We start from the raw sequence: 21,821 nt of genomic DNA on the forward strand, positions 1-21,821 counted from the left end.
AGTTGTGCATTTAGGAGAATAATAGTGTCAAGCTCCTCTAGGGCCTATACCTGTCTAACCATGGGTTCTTGGCCTAATAATGGTGTCCAGGTGTGGTTGTAGAGTGGGGCTCACGTGCAGTCAGAAAGTGGTTGGTTATTCCCATGATATTTGTGAAAGGTAGCCAGTGAGGATGAAGCTTCAAGGTCAGTACTCACTTGATTTCTCCATGTTCTATGACTCAGGTGTATGGGTTCTTCTTTAGAAAGATCTTACTGCAAATTTCTGAAGAGTAATCAATAGATTGGCATCGTTTAGGGACCTTACAGGCCAACAACAACTCCAAAAGAGGTCCCTGGCACTGAGATTTTTATTTGTTGTCCCATTATATGATAGTTCCATTAAAGTATTTTTTTTCTAATGCATATAGATGTTTTGCTTGGTATGTGCACCATGATGATGCAGTGCTCACAGAGAACAGAAGAGGACATTGAATCCCTTGGAACTGGAGTTATCCATGATTGTGAGCCAAGTGTGGCTGCTGGGAATTGAACTAGGTCTTGAAAAACAGTCTCTTAAGTGCTGAGCCATTTCTCTAGCCCCCATTTAAAGACTTTTTTATATGTCTATATTTTATGATGCTTTTATGGAAAGTTTCCACATAGCTCTTTTGTTAATTATCCCTTTTCATATTCCCTCCTTCATTTTGTCTTCCCTACCCTACCCTTAACCCTTTCTGTTTCATCATTCCACCTTAACTTTTTCTACCGCCATATTCTGTATCCTCTACTCTTAAGCTCTACTTCCCAATGGCCCACTACTAGTTCCCTGACCTCTATGGGTATGCCTAATAAAACATACATACCTAAAAGGTTAAAAGCTAACAATCACAAATGAAAGACAGCATATGACATTTTTCTTTGTGAGTCAGAGTTAACTCACTCAGAATGATTTTTTTTCTAGTTCCATCCAGTACTTGTGCATTCTATAATTTCATTTTTCTTAACAGCTGAATAATAATTCATTGTATAAATGTAACACACTATTTTTTATCCATTCATTAGTTGATGGACATTTAGCTTGTTTCTACTTCCTGGCAATTGTGTCTAGACCAACAATGAGCATAGTTGAGCAAACATCTCCACAGTAGGGTATCTACCCCTTCAGTATATGCCCAAGAGCGAAATAGCTGGGTCATGTGGAAGGTTTACTTCTAGCTTTCTGGGTACCTCTACACTGATTGACTTAACGTTTATGCACATTTATCCACCACTGTCAGCGAATCAGTGAATAAGTGTCCCCCTTTCCCATCCATGGTAGCATTTTTTTTTTTTTAAATCTTAGTCCTTTTGACTGGGATAATAAGAATCTCGAAGTTGTTTCAGTTTACATTTCCCTGATGGCTAAGAGTGTTGAATATTTTTTAAGAATATCTGTGTTTTAGGGGGTTGGGGATTTAGCTCAGTGGTAGAGCACTTGCCTACCAAGCACAAGGCCTGGGGTTGGGTCCCCACCTCCGAAAAAAAAAAAAAAAAGAAAAGAAAGAAAAAACAAAAAGGTACTTGCACTTATTCAGTCCTTTATACATATAAAAAAAAAAAGAATATCTGTGTTTTATCTTTTAAAAATTCTGTTTAGTTCCATGCCCTACTTTGGGGGGTTATTCATTTTGTAGATGTCGACTTTTTTTTTTTTTTTTAGTTCTTTATATACTCTAGATATTTCTGTTTATTTCTCCTGTTCTCGTCACTTGAATGTTAATGTCCTTCATTAAAGAGGTTCTTTAGTTGCATGAGGTCCAGTTTATCAATTGTTGGTCTTAATGCTTACAGTTTTAGGGTCCTGCTCAAAAAATATTTTCTCGGGCCTTTACTTTCAAACATTTTAAGTTCATAAGTTTCTGCTCTATACAAGTGTCAATATCTTTGATCCATTTGGAGTTGAGTTTTGTACAGGGTGAGAGATTAGATCTGGTCTCATTCTTCAGCCTGTAGCTATCTAGTAGAACAGTATACTCAGATAGCTGTAAGTGTGCAGGCTTCACAGGTCTGCCCTGTCGATCACGTGTCTCTAGACCACAGCATGCTACTTTTTGTTACTGTCATCTCTGTAGCACCTCACTGGGGTGCTGATAGCTCCAGCTTGTTTTAATTGTTCAAGATTGATTTTTGGCTACCCTGGGGTTTTTGTGTTTTCATATGAAATTTAAGGGTTTTTTCTTTTCAATTTCTGTAAAGAATTGCATTGAAATTTTGGTGGGAATTTCATTGAATCTGTAGCTCGGTTTTTGTAGGATGGCTCTTTTCACATTACTAATCCTACCAATCCGTGAGCACGGCAGGTCTTTCCGTCTTATGGCTTTGTCTTCAGTGTTGTTTTGTTCTTTGTCCAGTGCTCTGTTTTTATTATACAAGTCTTTTACTAAAATCATTCCAAGTTTTGGGCTTTTTTTTTTTTTTTTTGGGTGGGTGGGTTCTGATGCTACTATGAAAGGTACTGTTGCTTTGATTTCTCTCTTACGTTTGCCATTTGTATATTGGAAGACAAATTATTTTTTTAGTGTGAGTTGTGTATTCTGCTAGCTTCATGGATGTGTTTATCAGCCATGGTTTTCTGGTGTAATCTTTAGTGTCCTTCATGTAAAGCATTGCATTATCTGTAAATCAGGATGCTTTGACTCCTTTCCAGTTTTGGTCCCTCTAGATCTCCTTTACTTAGCTTAGTGCCTTAGCCAAGTCTTCAAGCCCTCTATTGAGAGACGGGGAAAGGTGAGTGGTTACCCTTGTCCTATTCCTGAACTTAGTGGAAATGTTTCCAGATTTACTCCACTCATGATATGGCCTGTGGGCTCGCTGTAGATTGCCTTTACTATGTTGAACTATGTCTTCTGTATTCCTGGATTTCCCCAGAAATCCAGGATATTGTACCATAAAGGATATTGGATTTTGTCAAAGACCTTTTCTCATCTTATGAGATGATCATATTGTTTTTGTCCTAGTGTCTTTTTATGTAATGGATTACTTTTTTTTCTTAATTTATGAACGTCAAACCATCCACGGTATCTCTGGATGAAGCTGACTTGATCATGGTGAATTATCTTTATGTGTTTGTAAATATTTTGTTGAGAACTTTTGTGACCATGTTCGTTATTGATATTTTTCTGTTGTTAGACATTTGCCTAATTTTCATATTAGAGAAGCATTGGACTCAAAAAAAAAGTTTGTATTGTTTTTCTATTTTATAGAATAACTTCTTCTTTGAGGGTTCAATAGAATTCTGCACTGAATCCATCTAGTCCTGGGCTTTTTGGGGTAGGGAAGGGGATTGTAATTACTGCTTCTATCTCAATAGATGTTATGGGGCTATTAAAATTATTTATTTCATTTTGACTTAGTTTTGGTAAGCCATATATACCTAGAAATTCATCCATTTCTTTTAGATTTTTCAGCTCCCCATTTTTATTGAAGGTTCTTCCATACAATAACATATTAACCATGTTGCCCTTCCCCAGATCCTATCCCCCTCCCTACCCACCAACTTTGTTTTTCTCTTTCAAAAAGAAAACAAACAAAAATCCTTAAGGAACAACAAAACTAAACTACCCCCCTAAAAATTAAATTAAAAAGCAAAGCAGAAAACCACTAGGACAAAAAAGAAGACCACTGGGACAAAAAAGAATGTCCAGACAAAGCAGATAAAGCAAAAAGTCCGTAAAATACCAGAGTTGCTTTGTAGTTGACCAACTACTCTTGGGCACGAGGCAGGGTCCTGGACTCCATTGGAAAAACTGGTTTTCTTTTTGCAAAAAAGAAATAATAGCAGATAGCTTCTTAGTTAGGGATTGGATCCAATCTACTTCTCCCTTTCAGTGATGAGACCCCCATCTGGCTTGAACCTATGTAGGTCTTATGTGCTGCTCACATGGGTTCATATGTGCATCTGTCCTGTTGTATTTGTAAGATACTGTTTCCTTGGAGTCGTCCATAACCTCTGGCTCTTATAATATTTCTTCTCATCTTCCACATAGAAATCTGATCCTTGAGGGAGGATGGCTTTGATGAAGACATTCCATTTAAGACTGGGTGTTCTAAAGTTTTCAATCTCCATACAGTGTTCAACTGTAGATCTCTGTCTTAATTCCCACGTGTTGCAAGAGGAAGCTTCTGTAATGTAGGTCAAGCAAGTCACTGATCTATGTGGTATAGCAGTATGTAATCAGGAGTCCTTTTATTGCTGTGTTCCTTGTTCAGAATAATAGTATTAGGTTTTTCCCTAGGCCCAAGGCCTATCTTGTTTCATATTTTTGGCCATTTTAGTAATGTCAGGTACGGGTTCCATCTCAAATAGTAGGCCTTCAATCAAGACATGCTTGTTCACTCCTTAACATCTGTGCGACCTTTGAAGCAATATATTTGTAAACAGGTCACTATTGTAGGTCTCAGAATTTATAGCTGGTTGATATGGCTAATTACCTTTCTCCTCTAGCAACATTCAGAATACCTTTGAGTATCACAGTAGTAGTAAAGCTTCTAGGTAGGCACCAGCTCCACTTCTCCATGTTTTTTTTTTCTTTTTTCTTTTTTTCGGAGCTGGGGACTGAACCCAGGGCCTTGCGCTTGCTAGGCAAGCACTCTACCACTGAGCTAAATCCCCAACCCAACTTCTCCATGTTTAATGACCTAAGTAAGTATTGTACTCAGCAATTAGTTCTCATCATCAGGTTTTGGAGGGTAATCAATAGTCTTCACAAACCCTGTGATATCTAGGGGTTTTCCATAAGGCCCCTCAGTCCAACAACTCAACAAGATGTAACCCATTCCTATTGCTTGGTGACAGAGATGTCTTACTGGGGCATTGTCTCCCTTATTATTTGATAACTACATTTAGATTCCTTTTATATTAGGAAGCTTCTACAGTATACTTCCATAAGGCTTTTCAAATGACCTGTTATGTTAGTTATCCCTTCCCATAGTTCCTCCTTTATACTTCTCTTCTATCCCCTTCCCAATTTAATCCTACTGTAGTTTCCACTTTGAATCTCCATAACAAAATATTGTGTTATCCTTTCCTTGGGAGATCTTTCCTCTGCCCTGTCCTTTTCTGAGTATCTCACCTCCGTGATTAATCAGATTATAAAACATTTTTAGAGCTAGCATAAATATAATAGAAAACACTATATTTGTGTTTTGGGGTCTGGGTTACTTCACTTAGGATGATTTTTTTTTTAGTTCCATGAATTTACCTTAGAATTTCATAATTTTATTTTCCTTAACATCTAAATAATGTTTTGTTGTGTAAATATACCACATTTTCATTATCTACTCATTAGTTGATGGACATCTAGGTTGTTTCTACTTCCCCGTTATTATGAATAGCATAGCATTCATAGAATTATTAGTGCTAATACAAGTAGATCTCATCATTTAATTAATCATCATTAATATTCTACTGAATGAGCTATTTGTGAGCAAAGCACATCTTCCTTTCTCCTAGGAGCTGTTTACAACTTCTGTGTACTAGGATGTTTGCTTACCTCTTGATGACTACATACAGCTGTAGCATTTTCTTTCTTTTTTTTATTCCATTTGTTTACATCTTGTATGATATTTCACTTCCTGGTTACCCTCTCCACCAACCCCTCATACCATAATATCCCACTTTCTGGTTACCCTTTCACCACCACCCCCATCCCACAGACACCCTCCCCTCTTCCCTTTGGCGTATGAAAGTGCTCCCTAACCCACCCACACTCTCCCACCCCACCCCTCCAGCACCCCTCTATGCTGGGACATCAAGCCCCCCTGAGACCAAGGGCCTCCTCTCCCATTGCTGTCAGGCAAGACCATCCTCTGCTACATATGTATCTGGAGCCATGGATCCCTCCAGGTACACTCCTTGGTTGGTGGTCTAGACTCTGAGAGAACCGGGTGGTCAGGCCAGCCTATGTTGTTCTTCTAGTGGGGTTGTGATTCCCCTCTCCTCCTCCAGACCTCCCACCAGCTCAGCCAGGTTCCCTGAGCTCTGTCTAATAGTTGGCTCCAAGGATCCACATCCAACTGAATTTCAGAGAAAACAACTTCCCAACAAGTGTTCACAATGGTCTAACAGTACTGTGAAATACAGTGCTAGAAGTGTCTAGCCAAGGAACCTGACCTAGGCTGGATTTGCAGAGAAAATGACACTTGAACTGCTCCTATGAGATGAAGAGCTGCCAGAGGAAGGAAGGAAGCTATTACAGCATGTGCAAAAGCCCTAAGACAAGAAGTCTTGTAGTTCACTTAAGGAACTGAAAGATGGCTGTGTAGCCAGAGTAATGAGCAGAAGAGAGGTGTAGGTGAAGTTCTAGAAGTAAGCAGGGGCTGTGTTGATATCACATGGACTATTTTACATTTGTTGTTAAGAATGCAAAGTGCATCCATGTGCTATTTTTATTTAGTAACACCTCAAACAACCTTGGACCACATGGGCAGTAGCCTAGAGGAACACAGTAGAGCTGAACACTTACTTCTACAGCATTGCACACCAGTGTGCACAGACCTCTGAGCAGCCAGTCTTGTGAGACAGCAGCACAGGACGCTGTGTACAGCACACCATGCTTGGTGATCACCGCTAATTTCTTATCTCCAGCTAATCAGCATTAATCGTCCCAGTAGTCCCTTTTATTTTTGACTAAAGCCAGAGACACATGGCAGAAGCTGCTGAGTTCTGCTGCTTGCAGGAGCTGGAACATGATCCCCTTGTTCTAATACATTATCACTACCTTCCTGGTTTCCAGCTCTTTCACTGCCTAAGTCTGGCTGTCCTGAATCTTGCTCTGTAGATTGATCTTAAACTCAGAGATCTGCATGCCTGTCTCCTGTGACTAAAAGTGTATATCACCATGCCTGAAGCAAGTTCACCAGGAACTCGCTCTCAAAAAAACTCAAAAATCTTCTGTTTGATCTCTTAGAACATAGGATTCGGCTCCATTTCACTTTCCGGTGGCCCCTTTAAGACTAGAAACATATATTTTATGTTTTTCCTTTCTCAACTTGCTACACTTGTTCAAAGTATTCTTCATGAGACTTAACCAGAGAACAAAGAGTATGATTGGCATCTCTGAAACTTTCTTTCTCAGTGTAATTAATCTGAGTCTCTTTACCTTAGCCTCAAGCAGACTCTTTAGACATGGGCAAAAAATAACCATATTCTTCACCAAAATATCACAGACAGTCTCTAGGCCACATACCAAAATTCTCCACTGAAACCATTTGGGCCAGGTCCGAATAATTCAAATCACTCTCAGTAACAAAGTCTTCCATATTCCTACTAGGATAGCTCATTAAATCCCATTTAAAGAATTCCACTGCTTTCCAAATCCAAAGTCCCAAAATCCACATTCTTCCATACAAATGCATAGTTAGGCCTATCACAGCAATACCCCAGTCCCTGTTACCAGTTCCTGTCTCAGTTAGGGTTTTACTACTGTGAACAGATACCATAATGAAGGCAGTTCTTATAAGCACAACATTTAATTGGGGCTGGCTTACAGGTTCAGAGGTTCAGTCTAGTATCATCAAGGCAGAACATGGAAGCATCCAGGCAGGCATTGTACAGGAGGAGCTGAGAGTTCTACATCTTCATCTGAAGGCTGTAAGTGGAAGACTAGCTTCCAGGCAGCTAGGGTGAGGGTCTTAAACTCACACCCACAGTGACACACCTACTTTATGAAGGCCACACTTCCAAATGGTGCCACTCCCTGAGCCGAGCATATGCATTTCATGTTCAATGAAAGCCATTGGCATTTCGTCTTTTGGAAACTCTGCTCAGTTTTGTTTTGTTTTGTTTTGTTTTGTTTTGTTTTTTTGTTTTTGAGGGTGCAGCAAACTTTATTGATGGTATTCAAGAGAGAATGGAGGGCTCCCTAGGCCCCTCCTGTTATTATGGGATCTGGGATGGAATTGTGAGGGAGATGCTCAGTGTTGGGGCTGAGGTGGGACAGGGACTCCTCAGGAACTGAGGATGCCTCTCTTGCTCTCAGTATACTTGCTGGGCTGGGTGGTCCAGAGTTTCTTACTCCTTGGAGGCCATGTAGGCCATGAGGTCCACCACCCTGTTGGTGTAACCGTATTCATTGTCATATCAGGAAATGAGCTTTACAAAGTTGTCATTGAGAGCAATGCCAGCCCCAGCATCAAAGGTGGAAAAGTGGGAGTTGCTGTTGAAGTCGCAGGAGACAACCTGGTCCTCAGTGTAGCCCAGGATGCGCTTTAGTGGGCCCTCAGACGCCTGCTTCACCACCTTCTTGATGTCATCGTACTTGCCAGGTTTCTCCAGGCGGCATGTCAGATCCACAACGGATACATTGGGGTTAGGAACATGGAGGGCCATGCCAGTGAGCTTGCCCACAGACTTGGCAGCACCAGTGGATGCAGGGATGATGTTCTGGGCTGCCCCACGGCCATCACGCTACAGCTTTCCAGAGGGGCCATCCACAGTCTTCTGAGTGGCAGTGATGGCATGGACTGTGGTCATGAGCTCTTCCACGATGCCAAAGTTGTCATGGATGACCTTGGCCAGGGGGGCTAAGCAGTTGGTGGTGCAGGATGCATTGCTGACAATTTTGAGGGAGTTGTCATATTTCTCGTGGTTCACACCCATCACAAACATGGGGGCATCGCTGAAGGGGCAGAGATGATGACCCTTTTGGCCCCATCCTTCAGGTGAGCCCCAGCCTTTTCCACGGTGGTGAAGACACCAGTAGACTCCACGACATACTCAGCACTAGTGTCACCCCATTTGATGTTAGCAGGATCTCACTCCTGGAAGATGGTGATGGGCTTCCTGTTGATGACAAGCTTCCCATCCTCAGCCTTGACTGTGCCTTTGAACTTGCCATGGGTAGAGTCATACTGGAACATGTAGACCATGTAGGTGAGGTCAATAAAGGGGTCATTGATGGCAACAATCTGCACTTTGTCAGAAGAGAAGGCAGCCCTGGTAACCAGGCGCCCAATACGGCCAAATCCGTTCACACTGACCTTCACTATCTTGTCTATGAGACGAGGCACTGCACGAGAAGATGCAGCTGTCTCTGGAACAGGGAGGAGCAGAGAGCCTCTGCTCAGTTTTTAATTGATTTTTGGTCATTGTTGTTTTAATGCTTAGGTTTTTTTTTTAGTTCTTTATATATTCTAGATCCTAACCTTCTATCAGATATATAACTGTTTTAAAAATGTTTTTTATTTTGTTGGTTGCCACTTTGACTGAATGATAGTGTCCTTTGTAATACAGAAGTTTTTCTGTACCATAACAAATGAAAATTAATTTATTAATTGTTAATGTTTGGCACATAGATGTTTTTCCCCTTAGATTATATATCCTCTTGTTGGATTTTTCCTTTATTGAGTATATATTATCTTACCCTGTTTCATTTTAGTTTTTCTGTTTTTTCAGATATGAAAATTGCTACTATACTGCTTGTTTCTTGGGTCCATTTGCTTGGAATACCTTTTCTCTTTTTTTTACTCTGGAGTGATATCTATCCTTGATGATGAGATATTTCCTGGATGCAGCAGAAAGATGAATCCTGTTTTCTAGCAGTCTGTGAGTTTGTATGTTTTACTCAGGAGATGAGACCATTAATGTAAAACTTGTTAATGAGCAGTGTTTCTTGATTTCTATTATTTTGTTGTGGCCTGGAAATTTTTCCCCTTTCTTTTGATTTACTCTTCTGGGGTTATTTATTTATTGTATCCTTTTGGGTATGGTTAACCTCCTCAGAAGTAAGTTTTCACTGTAGTTTCTGTACAACTGAATTGGTAGATAGGAATTGCTCAAATTTAGTTTTGTCATGAAATGATTTTCTTTCCCTGCTGTTTGTGACTGATGGTTCTGCGGGGTCTGTCAGAGTTTGTAGTACATCCATTTAGATCCCTCTGGCTTTCACAGTTTCCATTGAGAAATCAAGTGTTACTCTACTGAGTCTGCCTCTATATGTGACTTTGTCTACTTCCCTTACAGCTTTTAATATCCTTTTCTTATTCTCTACATTTAGTGTTTTGATTATTGTGTTGTGGGAAATTTCTCTTTGGTCCTGTCTATGTGGTGTCCTGTATGGTTCATGTACCTTGATAGGCACCTCTTGCTTAAGATTGGTGAATTTTCCTTCTCTGATTTTGTTTAAAAATATTTTTATGCCTTTGACCTAAGTTTTTTCTCTTTTTCTATACCTATTATTCATAGGTTTAGTCTTTTCATGGTGTCCCAGATTTCCCAGATGTTTTGTGCCTAGATATTTTTATATTTAACTTTTTCTTTGACCTATCCATTTCTTCTTCTTTGTCTACACGCTCTGACATTCTGTCTTCCATGCCTTGTAATCTCTTGGTGAGGTTTCCCTCTGAGGTTTTTGTTTGACATCCTAAATTTTTCATTCCGAGTTTTATTTTGGTATGTATCTTCTTTAGTGATCCTTGTAAAAGTAACTTTAATTCACTTGTAGGAAATGTTGTCTCTGCAGCTTATAGCTTCCCTCTGCTAACCTAGGCCTAGTCCTGGAAGCTTCTACCCTTCGTACAATTTAACCTAGGCCTAGAATGTGTTCAGTCTCTGAGTCTTAATGCTGGCAAAGGCCACCCTTTCTAGTTTTCTCTTAGCTCTGCTGACTGGTCAGCTCAGCTGTCCCGGCTCAAACTCCTCTCCAAGCTGACTGATTTAAATGGCCTTCCCTCACTTCTGAGTTACTCCACGTGGTCTCAAACTAACTCTCTAGCAGTCTGTACTGATCTTCTGGCTCATTTTCATTCCCTGGCGCATTCTGTCTTCACCTGTGTCTAGCTGCTTCTCTCTTCAACCTGTCTCTGTACAACTCTGCTGGTAAAACTGTCTCTGAGGTCCACAAACTGACTGAGTAGAACTGACTAGAATTCAGATATCTGTTTGCCTCTGTCTCCTGGGATTAAAGGAGTATGTATATCTCAGCCAGATCACATAGACCTAGAGAGGTCTTTGGATGTGATCTCTTGCCAGGGCAGCCATGTTCTGAATTAAAATTCCTCTACAGATCCTGTTTTTACTTCCATGTGTTGAAATGTTTCCATTATTTCATTCATTTTTGTGTTTTCACTGCCTTAAGGCATTTATTCATCTTCCAGGCCCTTGAACATACTCATAATTACTATTTTGAACTTCTTGTCCTGTGCTTCAGCTGCATTGCATTTCTCAGGGCCCATTGCAGTAGGGCTGCTGGTTTCTGAAGGAGATGTTTGTGATTGTGTTCGGGGGCTGGGATCTCAACTCTGGAGTTATGGTGTTGATATCCAGTTTGGTCTTTGTTGAGTGACTGTTCCATTCTTTACTTGCTGTTTCCCACTCTGGATCCTGGGCAAATATGGTGGCCAGAGGGTCTCTAGTAGAAAGTGCTTCTATAGGTTGACACAAAGGGATGGAGATGAGCTAGGAGGAAAGGCTAATGGCACCAGACAAAAGAGAACCATGGCTCTGCCCTGGTGGTGGAGTATCCAGGTAATAGAGTGTGAAGAGGGGCTTCTTCAGGCAGACTGCAAGGACTAAGTTTGGAGAGACAGGAATGAAAAAGCTAGAGGTACCCTGAGTCTCCACCCAAAGCCGAATATGGAATTTTAAAATATATCCTAATCCTCTGAAATTCCTCAATATCTATTGTAATGTCTCCATTTTCTTCTAATTTTATTATTTTAGACCCTGGTTTTTGGTTAATTTAGGTTTGTCAATCTTGTTAATTTTTTAAAGAACTAACTGTTTCTACTTCATTAAGTTAAGCTCTGAGTTTATCTCTACCTATCTACTTGTTTTCTTTTTCTTTCCTTTTGTGTGTGTGTTGGGGGGGGTTGTTTTTCTAAGGCCTCCATGTGCATCATTAAGTTGTTAATTTGAGATCTCTCAAAAATGTTTATGTGGGTACTTAATTCTGTGAACTTCCCTTTTAGGACTGCCTTCATTGTATCCCATAGTTTTAGATGTTGCCTTTCCATTTTCATTAAAGTCTAGGAATTTCAAATTTCCTTCCGAATTTCTTCCTTGACCCAGTTATTGTTTGCCCATGTGCTGTTTAGTGTCCGTGTATTCGCATGCTTCTTGCCATTCCTATTGCAGTACATGCCTTTCTTTATTGCATTGTGGTCAGATAAAATGCAGAATATTTTCATTTTTCCTGTATTTGTTGAGACTTGCTCTGTGTCCTAATATGTAGTTAATCTTGGAGAATGTTCCTTGGGCTGCTGTGAAGTACACGTATTCTTTAGTGTTTAAGTGTTATGTTTTGTAGATATGTTAGGTCCATTTGGTTTGTGATGTCATTCAACGCCAGAGTTTCTCTGTTACCTTTTCTTCCCAGATGGCCTGTCTATTGATGGGAGAGTGGTATTGACATCACACTATCACTCTGATGCTGTGAATATATTATTTCAAATCTAATAATGTTTCTTTTATGAAATTGGGTGCTTTAGAGTTTGATGCTTACATGCTAGAGTTTTAATACTCTCTCCTTTAATGACTATGAAATGACCCTCCTTATCCCTTCTGACTAGCTTCAATCTGGTCTGTTTTGTCAGAGTTTAGAACAGCTGTGCCTGCTTGCTTTTCAGTTGTTTGAGGTGTTCATTGGGAATACCTTCTTATATCCATCTACCCTAAAGTGGGGGGTATCATTGTGGCGAGGTGTATTTCTTAGAGGCAGAAAAAATATAGACCTTATTTTCTGATCTAATCTATTTGTATCTCTTTATTGGGAAATTGATATCACTAAAATTAAGAGTTATTATTGAATAGTTAATCAGTGTTAATCACTCATTTTGTTGCTTTTGTGGTGTTTCCTTAGACCTCTTTTGATTAAATGTTCTGGGTTTATTCACTCCCGGTTCCTTCTTGTGCGTGGGTTTTTTTTTTTTTTTTTTTTCTTCAGAATTACATATTGCTTAAAGTAGTCTCTGTAGACTGGTTTAGTGGCACTTCTTAAATCTATTTTTACCTTAGGGAATTTTTCCTTCTTCAGTTACAACTGATAGTTTTGCTGGTTATGGTAGTCTGGGCTAACATATGCTATCTTTCGTAACTTTTTGTAGGACATAAGTTCAAGCCCTTCTTGGAATGAGAGGCATCAGAAGAGTGGTCCACTCTGTTTGGTCTGGATAGAGACTTGTTCTAGGTTCATGATACTTATCATGGGCTGTGTCTTCCAGTGTGCCAGTAACCCCTGATTTTATATCATACCATCTGCCTGTCAGTGCAAATGGTGGACTAAGGTCCTCTGCCAATCAATAAAAACATTGCCAAGTATTGAAAACAATTACAGAAATAGGGTTTACGTTTTCATATTTTTTAGACAGGGTCTCCCTATGTAGTCCTTAGTCTAGAACATACTATGTAGACCTGGCTAGCTTCAAGCTTGTAGAGATCTGCCTGCCTCTGCCTCCTGAGTGCAAGTAATGGGATATGGGATTAAAATGTGTGTCACCACACCTGACACTTTGCCACAGTTCTGAAACCCAATACAAGAACATTGCATGGCGGTGGGAGGGGGGGAGAGGATAGCGGGTTTCTGGAGGGCAAACCAAGAAATGGGATAACATTTAAAATATAAATAAAAATGCAATTAAAAAATAAAGGATCATAATAGCAAAATATGGGATACTTTTCAGTCAGAACAGCAAAGCTTTGGTCGTTTTTTAATTTTTTTTTAGATGGTTGCTTTCTTTCTTTCTTTCTCTCATTTACTGGATTTTTTTATTTACATTTCAAATGTTATTCCCTTTCCCAGTTTCCTGTCCATAAACCCCCTATCCCTTCCTCTCCCCTTCTTCTATAAGGGTATTCCCTTCCCATCCACTCTCCCTTCCTGCCCCTCCCCCCACATTCCTTTACACTGGGGGTCCAACCTTGGCAGGACTAAGGGCTTCCCTTCCTTTGGTGCCCAACAAGGCCATCCTCTGCTACATATGCAGCTGGGCCAGTCCACGTATAGTCTTTGGGTAGTAGTTTAATCCCGGGAGCTCTGGTTGGTTGGCATTGTTGTTCTTATGGGATTGCAAGCCCCTTCAGCTCTTTCAATCCTTTCTCTAATTCCTCCAACGGGAGTCCCGTTCTCAGTTCAATGGTTTGCTGCTGGCATTCGCCTCTGTATTTGATGTGCTCTGGCTGTGCCTCTCAGGAGAGATCTATATCCGGTTCCTGAGAGCATGCACTTCTTAGCTTCATCCATCTTATCTAGTCTTGGTGGCTGTATATGTATGGGCTATATGTGGGGCAGGCTCTGAATGGGTGTTCCTTCTGCCTCTGTTCTAAACTTTGCCTCCCTATTCCCTACCAAGGGTATTCATGTTCCCTTTTTAAAGAAGGAGTGAAGCATTCACATTTTGATCATCCGTCTTGAGTTTCATGTGTTCTGTGCATCTAGGTAATTCAAGCATTTGGGCTAATAGCCACTTATCAATGAGTGCATACCATGTGTTTTTTTCTGTGATTGGTTACCTCACTCGATGATATTTTCTAGTTCCATCCATTTGCCTATGAATTTCATAAAGTCATTGTTTTTGATAGCTGAGTAATATTCCATTGTGTAGATGTACCACATTTTCTGTATCCATTCCTCTGTTGAAGGGCATGAGTTTTTGGTTTTTTGGTTTTTTTTTTTATCTTAATCATTCTGACTGGTGTGAGGTGGAATCTCAGGGTTTTGATTTGCATTTCCCTGATAACTAAGCATGTTGAGCATTTCTTTAGGTACTTCTCAGCCATTTGATATTCCTCAGCTGAGAATTCTTTGTTTAGCTCTCTACCCCATTTTTTAATAGGGTTATTTGGCTCTCTGGAGTCTAACTTCTTGAGTTCTTTGTATATTTTGGATATTAGTCCTCTATCAGATGTAGGATTGGTAAAGATCTTTACCCAATCTGTTGGTTGCCGTTTTTTGTCCTAATGACAGTGTCCTTTACCTTACAGAAGCTTTGCAGTTTTATGAGGTCCCACTTGGCGATTCTTGATCTTAGAGCGTAAGCTTTGACCATTTCAACTGGCTCTATTTCATCTCTTCCTCTTCAAAGCTCCTTGATAGTCTCAAAAACCAGCAGCTCACAGATAGTGTGTCAGCCTCTTGTCAGACATCGTCAGACACTGGAGCTGGAGCTCCTGTCAGTGTTGTTACTGCCTCCTGTTTCTCTGAAAGACCCCACTTACAAAGTGTTCATCTGACCCAACTCAGTCTCACCGCAGACCTCCCTGTACCCCCAGAGATTTTGTGTAGAAGCAACCATAGATAATTGTGGAAAAGTAGCCATTTCTCAGCAGCCTGCAAAGGTGACTATTTAGGCAGCAGCCTGGTGCCAGGAAGTCTAGAAAGAAAAGCAAGGGCTTTGAAATTCCACTACAGGTTCCTGGAAATTTAGACTATGTCGATGTCCACTGTGTGAGATACCAGAGACCCAGACCTAGTCCCCTGGTAATCGGGTTGGAAGAAGCTAAAGTCAAATCTCAAAGGAAGCAAGGTAGCCACACAGGAGGTGTCCTCAGCAAGATCAGGTGCTGCAACAGATTTGTATTAATTGGAGGCCATTTCTGTCAAGGTAAAACTCTGTCTTTTCATTCACATCTTCCCTTCTCTGCTAGATCCCTCAAATGTCAGCATTCTGATGTCTGAACTGTTGGGGATTGGGTCCTAGTATTCTATCTCTTGGTGGTGGTAATGTACTCACTCTTACTTTCTCCCTTACAAATTTTAGGGTTTTGATGTAATACTAGCCAATACACAAAATGGCATACACTACAGTATTTATTTCCTTCCAGTGAAGGGTTTGGTGGTGCTCTGTATGACTGTATGGGTGTCTGGATCTCTGTATGACTGTATGGGTGTCTGAATCTCTGTATGACTGTATGGGTGTCTGGATCTCTGTATGACTGTATGGGTGTCTGAATCTCTGTATGACTGTATGGGTGTCTGGATCTCTGTATGACTGTATGGGTGTCTGAATCTCTGTATGACTGTATGGGTGTCTGGATCTCTGTATGACTGTATGGGTGTCTGAATCTCCGTATGACTGTATGGGTGTCTGGATCTCTGTATGACTGTATGGGTGTCTGGATCTCCGTATGACTGTATGGGTGTCTGGATCTCTGTATGACTGTATGGGTGTCTGGATCTCTGTATGACTGTATGGGTGTCTGGATCTCCGTATGACTGTATGGGTGTCTGGATCTCTGTATGACTGTATGGGTGTCTGGATCTCTGTATGACTGTATGGGTGTCTGGATCTCTGTATGACTGTATGGGTGTCTGGATCTCCGTATGACTGTATGGGTGTCTGGATCTCTGTATGACTGTATGGGTGTCTGGATCTCTTGAAAGTAACATCTACTTGTTTTTTTAATCCAAAGTAATCATCTTTTTTTCCTTAAGGATGAGATTAATCAATTTAAATTTTACAATTATTTATTGGTAAATATCAATTTAAAAAATTAAGGGGCTTTAGTCAGTGGGTGGTGTGTGTACTGTTGGATCAGAGATCTGGCGCAGTGGGTGGTGTTTGCACTGTTGGATCAGAGGTCTGGCGCAGTGGGTGGTGTTTGCACTGTTGGATCAGAGGTCTGGCGCAGTGGGTGCGTTTCAGCCTCCAGGCATCTCAGTGCTGCTGTCCAGGTGCTTTCCAGGGCAGCCATTGCATCGGAAGGCCTCCTGGAGAAGAATCTTTGCACGTTTCCTTCTGGCTGCTGGAAGCTTGATGGTCTGCAGCCCTTAGCCTCCCCCTTCCTCACAGCCCTCGGTTCATTATCATGTGGGTGTCTCCCTAGGGCAGCTCATAACATGGAAGTTTATGGGCTATGAGTAAGCAAGAGGGACAGGAGAGCAGCAGAGCCGGAGATCAGAAGTGACATCACACTATGTTTGACATACTTGCTGATTAGCACTATCTCCACGTCCAGCACACTCTTAGGGAAGGGAGCCACACAAGGCCTGAGCTGGAACTGAGGAGAGTTTTTGCTTCATGGCTGCTTACCATATATTTCTGTAATAGCTCGTTTATTTTTTCTATAGGTTTTTCAGTGTTTTCTCCTTGGTGTTGTCTGCCCACCTTTCTCCAACCCCTGTCTCTCTCCTTACTTCTGTATCTTGTCTCCTCTCCCTATCCTTCCTCTCAGCATGTTCCCTGCTGCCTTCTTGACTGCCTTCTACTCCCAGGGGCCCCTGCCCTCTGCCTCTGCCATTCTTTTGCTATGCTGGTAGCCATCCGCCTGGGCTGGCCAGGTCCAAGCTTCCCCTTCTGTGTTTATGCCACCCCCACCTGCTACACTCAGGCCCACTTCTCTTGTTTCCCTTTACTGCCCAGTGCTTAGTTCTTATTGTATCACACTGCAGTTTTTATTTTGAAGAATTGAGTACTTATGTCCTCTGGGGTTTGCCTATTTCATGCTCATAATTTCTTTTTTATAAATTAGAAGCCATTCCTTTGTCTTTGGGGCAACTTAAACAGTATATTAAAATATTTCATCAGGTGGGAGACTTTGATACCCTGCATTTTTGATGAGCCTATTTTATTTGTAATGTGATAATTTTGTACTGTTTAAGAGCATAAAAGTCCTTGTCTTCTAGAATAGCTCATTGAAGCCTACACAGATGAAGTGACTTACTGACATGCTTGGGACAGGTGTTTGTGCATGTCTGTGTGTTTGAGAATGTATGTGTGCACACTGCTGTCTTAGTTCTTGGTCGTTGAAGCTTGGTGATATCATTTGACTTTTTATTACATCATTTTGTCTTGTATTTAAAGCTTTCAGAGTAAAAAGCTTTTTGTCCTTGTGATATTGTCCCATGACATTAATTTGATCTAGGTTGAAGCTGCGTCTTGGTTACCACTTTTGCCAGTATATTTCCTCACCCGAATGAACCTAGATTCGCAGTGCGAGACTTGTCTGGCTGCTTTCTTTCCTGCTCACCTCTAGCATGGCCTTTGTATTCTGGTGGCATTTTTCTAACTGCCTATACCTACCAGGTCAGGCCCAGCTCCTCCCTCTGTCTGCACAGCTGAGATGACGCACTGCAGAGGCCTCAGAAAGCAGGCGCTGGTCTTGTCCTGCATTGGCTCTGGGGCCTCTCACCTGTGTGGGTTGAGGCAAACAAAACCATGTGCTGGGGGAAGGGGGCTGTCTAAGGACATTTGTAATGCTACTTTTTTGCTTCAGGCTTCACTTTCAGCTCCAGATGTCCAGGTTGGTTCCTGCTCTTCCTCTGAAGGGCAGAGTGTATTTTTATCCTTCAGATTGTAAGGTTGGGCCTGGCTGCCCAGCCCAGCAGGCCTGTGGTTCCTACTCTGCCCACTGCTTTGAGTATCCCTTCTGTGTTGGCTCTTTAATCTTGGTTTTGAACCTGACTGTGTCTTTTCAGGCATGTGTTCTCTCTGCCCCTGCTGTGTGTGGAGCAGCAGTGGTGCATCAAAGTGCATACTCAGTGTTGTCTGATAGAAGGAGGTCCTCTACTTATCCACTGAAGATCCTTCCACTCCCCTCAAAGCCTCCCTTCCACTGTGCACATTGTCATGATGGCGATATTTGTCCTGTGTATTGGAGGCAACATACTTGGTTTGACTAGTATTTATTTTCCTCAAAGACTTGGTTGGGAATTTCTTTAGACAAAATAGCAGCCTGCCAGCTGCTATTGGGTTGGTTATTGGGTCATAGTTTCTCCAGCACATCAGACTCCAAAACTATCGGTGTATATATTTGCTTCCCCACCAGGACTGAGTTCAGTTAGCACATCTGATACAATTGAGGCCCCTTTTCAGGAATCTCGTTTATAATAGACACCTGGGAACAGCAATGAATTGCTGAGCCAGTCACTGGGACCATGAGGCCACTTCACTATCACCTGGAGAAATGCCTGTTTCTAGGAAGCCTTCTGACTGTGAGCTTTGTCTGTGTTACCTCCTGTCTATTATTGCTCTGGAAGTTTCATTACCAGCCTCACAGGTGACGAGAGTAGGCAAGGACAGTAAGTGCCTTCCCTGACCTTACTGTTGTCTTTCGCACGCAGACATTGGTAAGTTTCAGGCTCTAACCTGGGCAGTAAGTCTATGGTAAGGCATCTCTGCCCAGCTTTACTCTGCAGGTGTTTGCTGCTGTGTGTCCTAGTGGCTGCAGTCTGAGCATCCCAGAAGACTGACTGGAGACAGCATTGCAGTGTGTCATTTGGAGGCTGGGTACGTGCCTGGATGAGCCTCCTTGTCCTTCCTGCCCCAGGCTCCCCTAGGGAACAGCAAATGAAGAGTCTCATGATAGTTTTACCTTCAGATGTCATATTTCTGCTTGGCTGGAGCTACAGGTCAGGAAATGGCAGGTCTGCGCCCCGCAAGATCTTCCAATACTGGCTGCTTAATTGTATCAGATGTGCTTCTCCTCGGATTGTACCAGAGATCATTCACGGTTGGTGCTGGGCTGCTGAGAGGCCCCACACATATTAGCCATGCCTGTGTGGCTGGGACACAGCCTCATCAGCTCATCATCGTGCTTTGAAAGATCCTGTGAGAAATCCCTGGCATTCAGTCCGCTGTCTATGTTTAGCTTTGCTGAAGTGTTGGCATTCCAGAGGCATTCCAGGGGCCTTCTTGAAAGAACCTCTGAGAAATCCCGACTCGTAGTCCCTTGTCTGTGTTTAGCTTTGCTGGAGCATAGGCATTCTGGGACCTTCTTGGGATTTTTGGATTCTTCAACCTCTGGGGAGCCAAGTTGTTTCTTAGCTCCACTTGACAGGTAAGGGAAAAATACGTAAGACGAAGGCAGCTTACCCAGGATTAGAGAGGCCACTGCCTCGCTTTCTCCTCAGCCCCTAGCCTGATATTGCCTGAACCTTGGCTCTTCCTCCAGCCCTTTTAGCATGTGCATGCTCACACTGTTATCTAGGCAGCTCTTATTGCTCTGTTCTGGAAGGTTCTAAGCCAACAGGTACATCACTGAGGAAAGGGGCTTTCAGAACTTATGCCTCTTTTTTTCTCTTGTATTTTTGAGGGATTAAGACCCTTTGCAGATACTACAGTGTATCTTAAAATAAAAAGCTCGGGACTTGGAAATTGTGTACACTGATGTTCACGGTAAGCCTCAGTCATTGATAAGGCTTATACTCTTGGGGATGATGAGGGTAAGTGCCACCAGGAGCCTGGTGCAGTGCTTGCTCACACAGACCTCATATGGGTAGATGACAGTTAGGAGTCATGTTTCTCCTCCATGTACCCCAGACTGTTCCAACTCTCAGGCCTTTGATGACTACAACTGGGTAGTGAGGACAGAGGCAATGGAATGTGATTCACAGTACTGGAAGGCCTAATGAAGATGTGTGTATTCCAGTCCATATTCCCAGCTGCCCTAAGCTCCTAGCTGCCCCAGTGCTGTGGACCTGTGTAGAGGCTCTGGTCTGACCTGCTCGTTTCTGTTGGGATACCCTCAACCTTCAGCCAGTCTTATAGGTATGGGAGACAGAGAACACTTCTGTTCTAGTTTTAGCCATTGCACCAGAGCAATGGTATGTGCAAGCAAGGACGTAGTTCAGGTCATCCAGCTACTTAAGTAGAGGACTGGCTGCACCCCAGGCGCTAACTCCAAGCTGCTTACCGTGGCTCTCAAAGTCATAACTGAAGGAGGGAGGCTCTGTTAAGCTGGCTTCAAAGGACTCATTGAAACACATCCCTTAGGTAGGTAGAAACATATACCCTCCTCTTTAAGGCTCTACCTCTCTTGCTGTATGGGGAGTCCTACCATGATAGGTCAGCATACAGGACAATGGCATGGTATACCACCAAATATCAGGACTCCAAAAACAGTACCAAGCTCTGCTCTTTCCCAACTGTGAGGTTGGAGGCAGCTTGGTGCTTTAGCCAGGCCCAAGTTCATCTCTGCTCTGCATGGCTGTGAACTGTTGAATAGTTACTTGCCCCCTCTTCTGTGTTTCCTGTCATGGGGATCCATTGTGATTCTTGACCCTGATTAGCTTAGTATATCCTACTTGGAAGGAGCCTGGAAATGTTCAAGAAGCATGTAGAATAGGACTTGGCAGACGGTAAGCATTCAATAAATGTTAATGATTACAATCTACAAAATGGTTGTGCTAATTACCCACTTTGAGAAGGGCTGTTGTGAAAATTGAGGCTAACACATGTGCATGACCTGCTGCAGCTTAGGCTCTCTGTGCATTACCACTGTCCTCCTCATTGAGCACGGCTGTGAGCAGAATGTCAGCTACCTTCTCCTCATGGCACTAGTTCAGCACCACTGTTGCCAGCTAACTCAGGCTTTGTTCTCCTCCAACTAGACCAGGGAACTGAAGAACAGAGAGGCCGAGCTCAGCCGCCGTGACGCCTTCTACAAGGAGCAGCAGGAGCGCATCCAAGAGAAGGTAAGGCTCAGGCTGGTTCCTTCTAGGTAAGTCCCAAAGGTACCTGACCAGAGCATACCACCATGATGGGAGAACAGCAACTCCCTTGCTGGCTTATCCAACCCCAGTCACCCGCGGGCTTGCCCATCCTCCTGCCTCCACAGGAGCACCAGGATCCCAGCCTTTCAACAAGTTGCAATCACAGAGATAATTGCTTTTTAATTGGCCATTTTCTGTGAACGTGGCTGGCTCTACTACGATCTAGTTTTAGAAAAATAATTCACTTTCACCACAGGGCGGTGCTGAGACCCAGTATACCCTTTTTACTTGAGTTAAGCAACATTGGATAAAAATAATAACATGAAGCCTTGCTGTACAAATGCATTAAAGTTGTATCATCGATTTTCTCCTGGGACTTGGGAAGATCAAAGTACTCTGCTGCTGCATGCTTGCTGCTGTTCTGAGGACGAGCCTG

The 21,821-nt window shown here is 42.2% G+C and overlaps 1 protein-coding gene across 1 annotated transcript in view; it reads left to right on the forward strand.

Annotated features, from left to right (window-relative positions):
• Positions 1-21,821, forward strand: part of Chchd6 (coiled-coil-helix-coiled-coil-helix domain containing 6) — a 217,476-nt gene that overhangs the window by 110,064 nt on the left and 85,591 nt on the right. The window contains exon 5 of the mRNA XM_032906118.1: positions 21,284-21,367. Within this exon, the coding sequence (XP_032762009.1) occupies positions 21,284-21,367 (84 nt within the window). The remainder of the gene's footprint in view (positions 1-21,283; positions 21,368-21,821) is intronic.

This window comes from Rattus rattus, chromosome 6 (assembly GCF_011064425.1).
Source record: "Rattus rattus isolate New Zealand chromosome 6, Rrattus_CSIRO_v1, whole genome shotgun sequence".
In the NCBI taxonomy this organism is placed as follows: domain Eukaryota; kingdom Metazoa; phylum Chordata; class Mammalia; order Rodentia; family Muridae; genus Rattus; species Rattus rattus.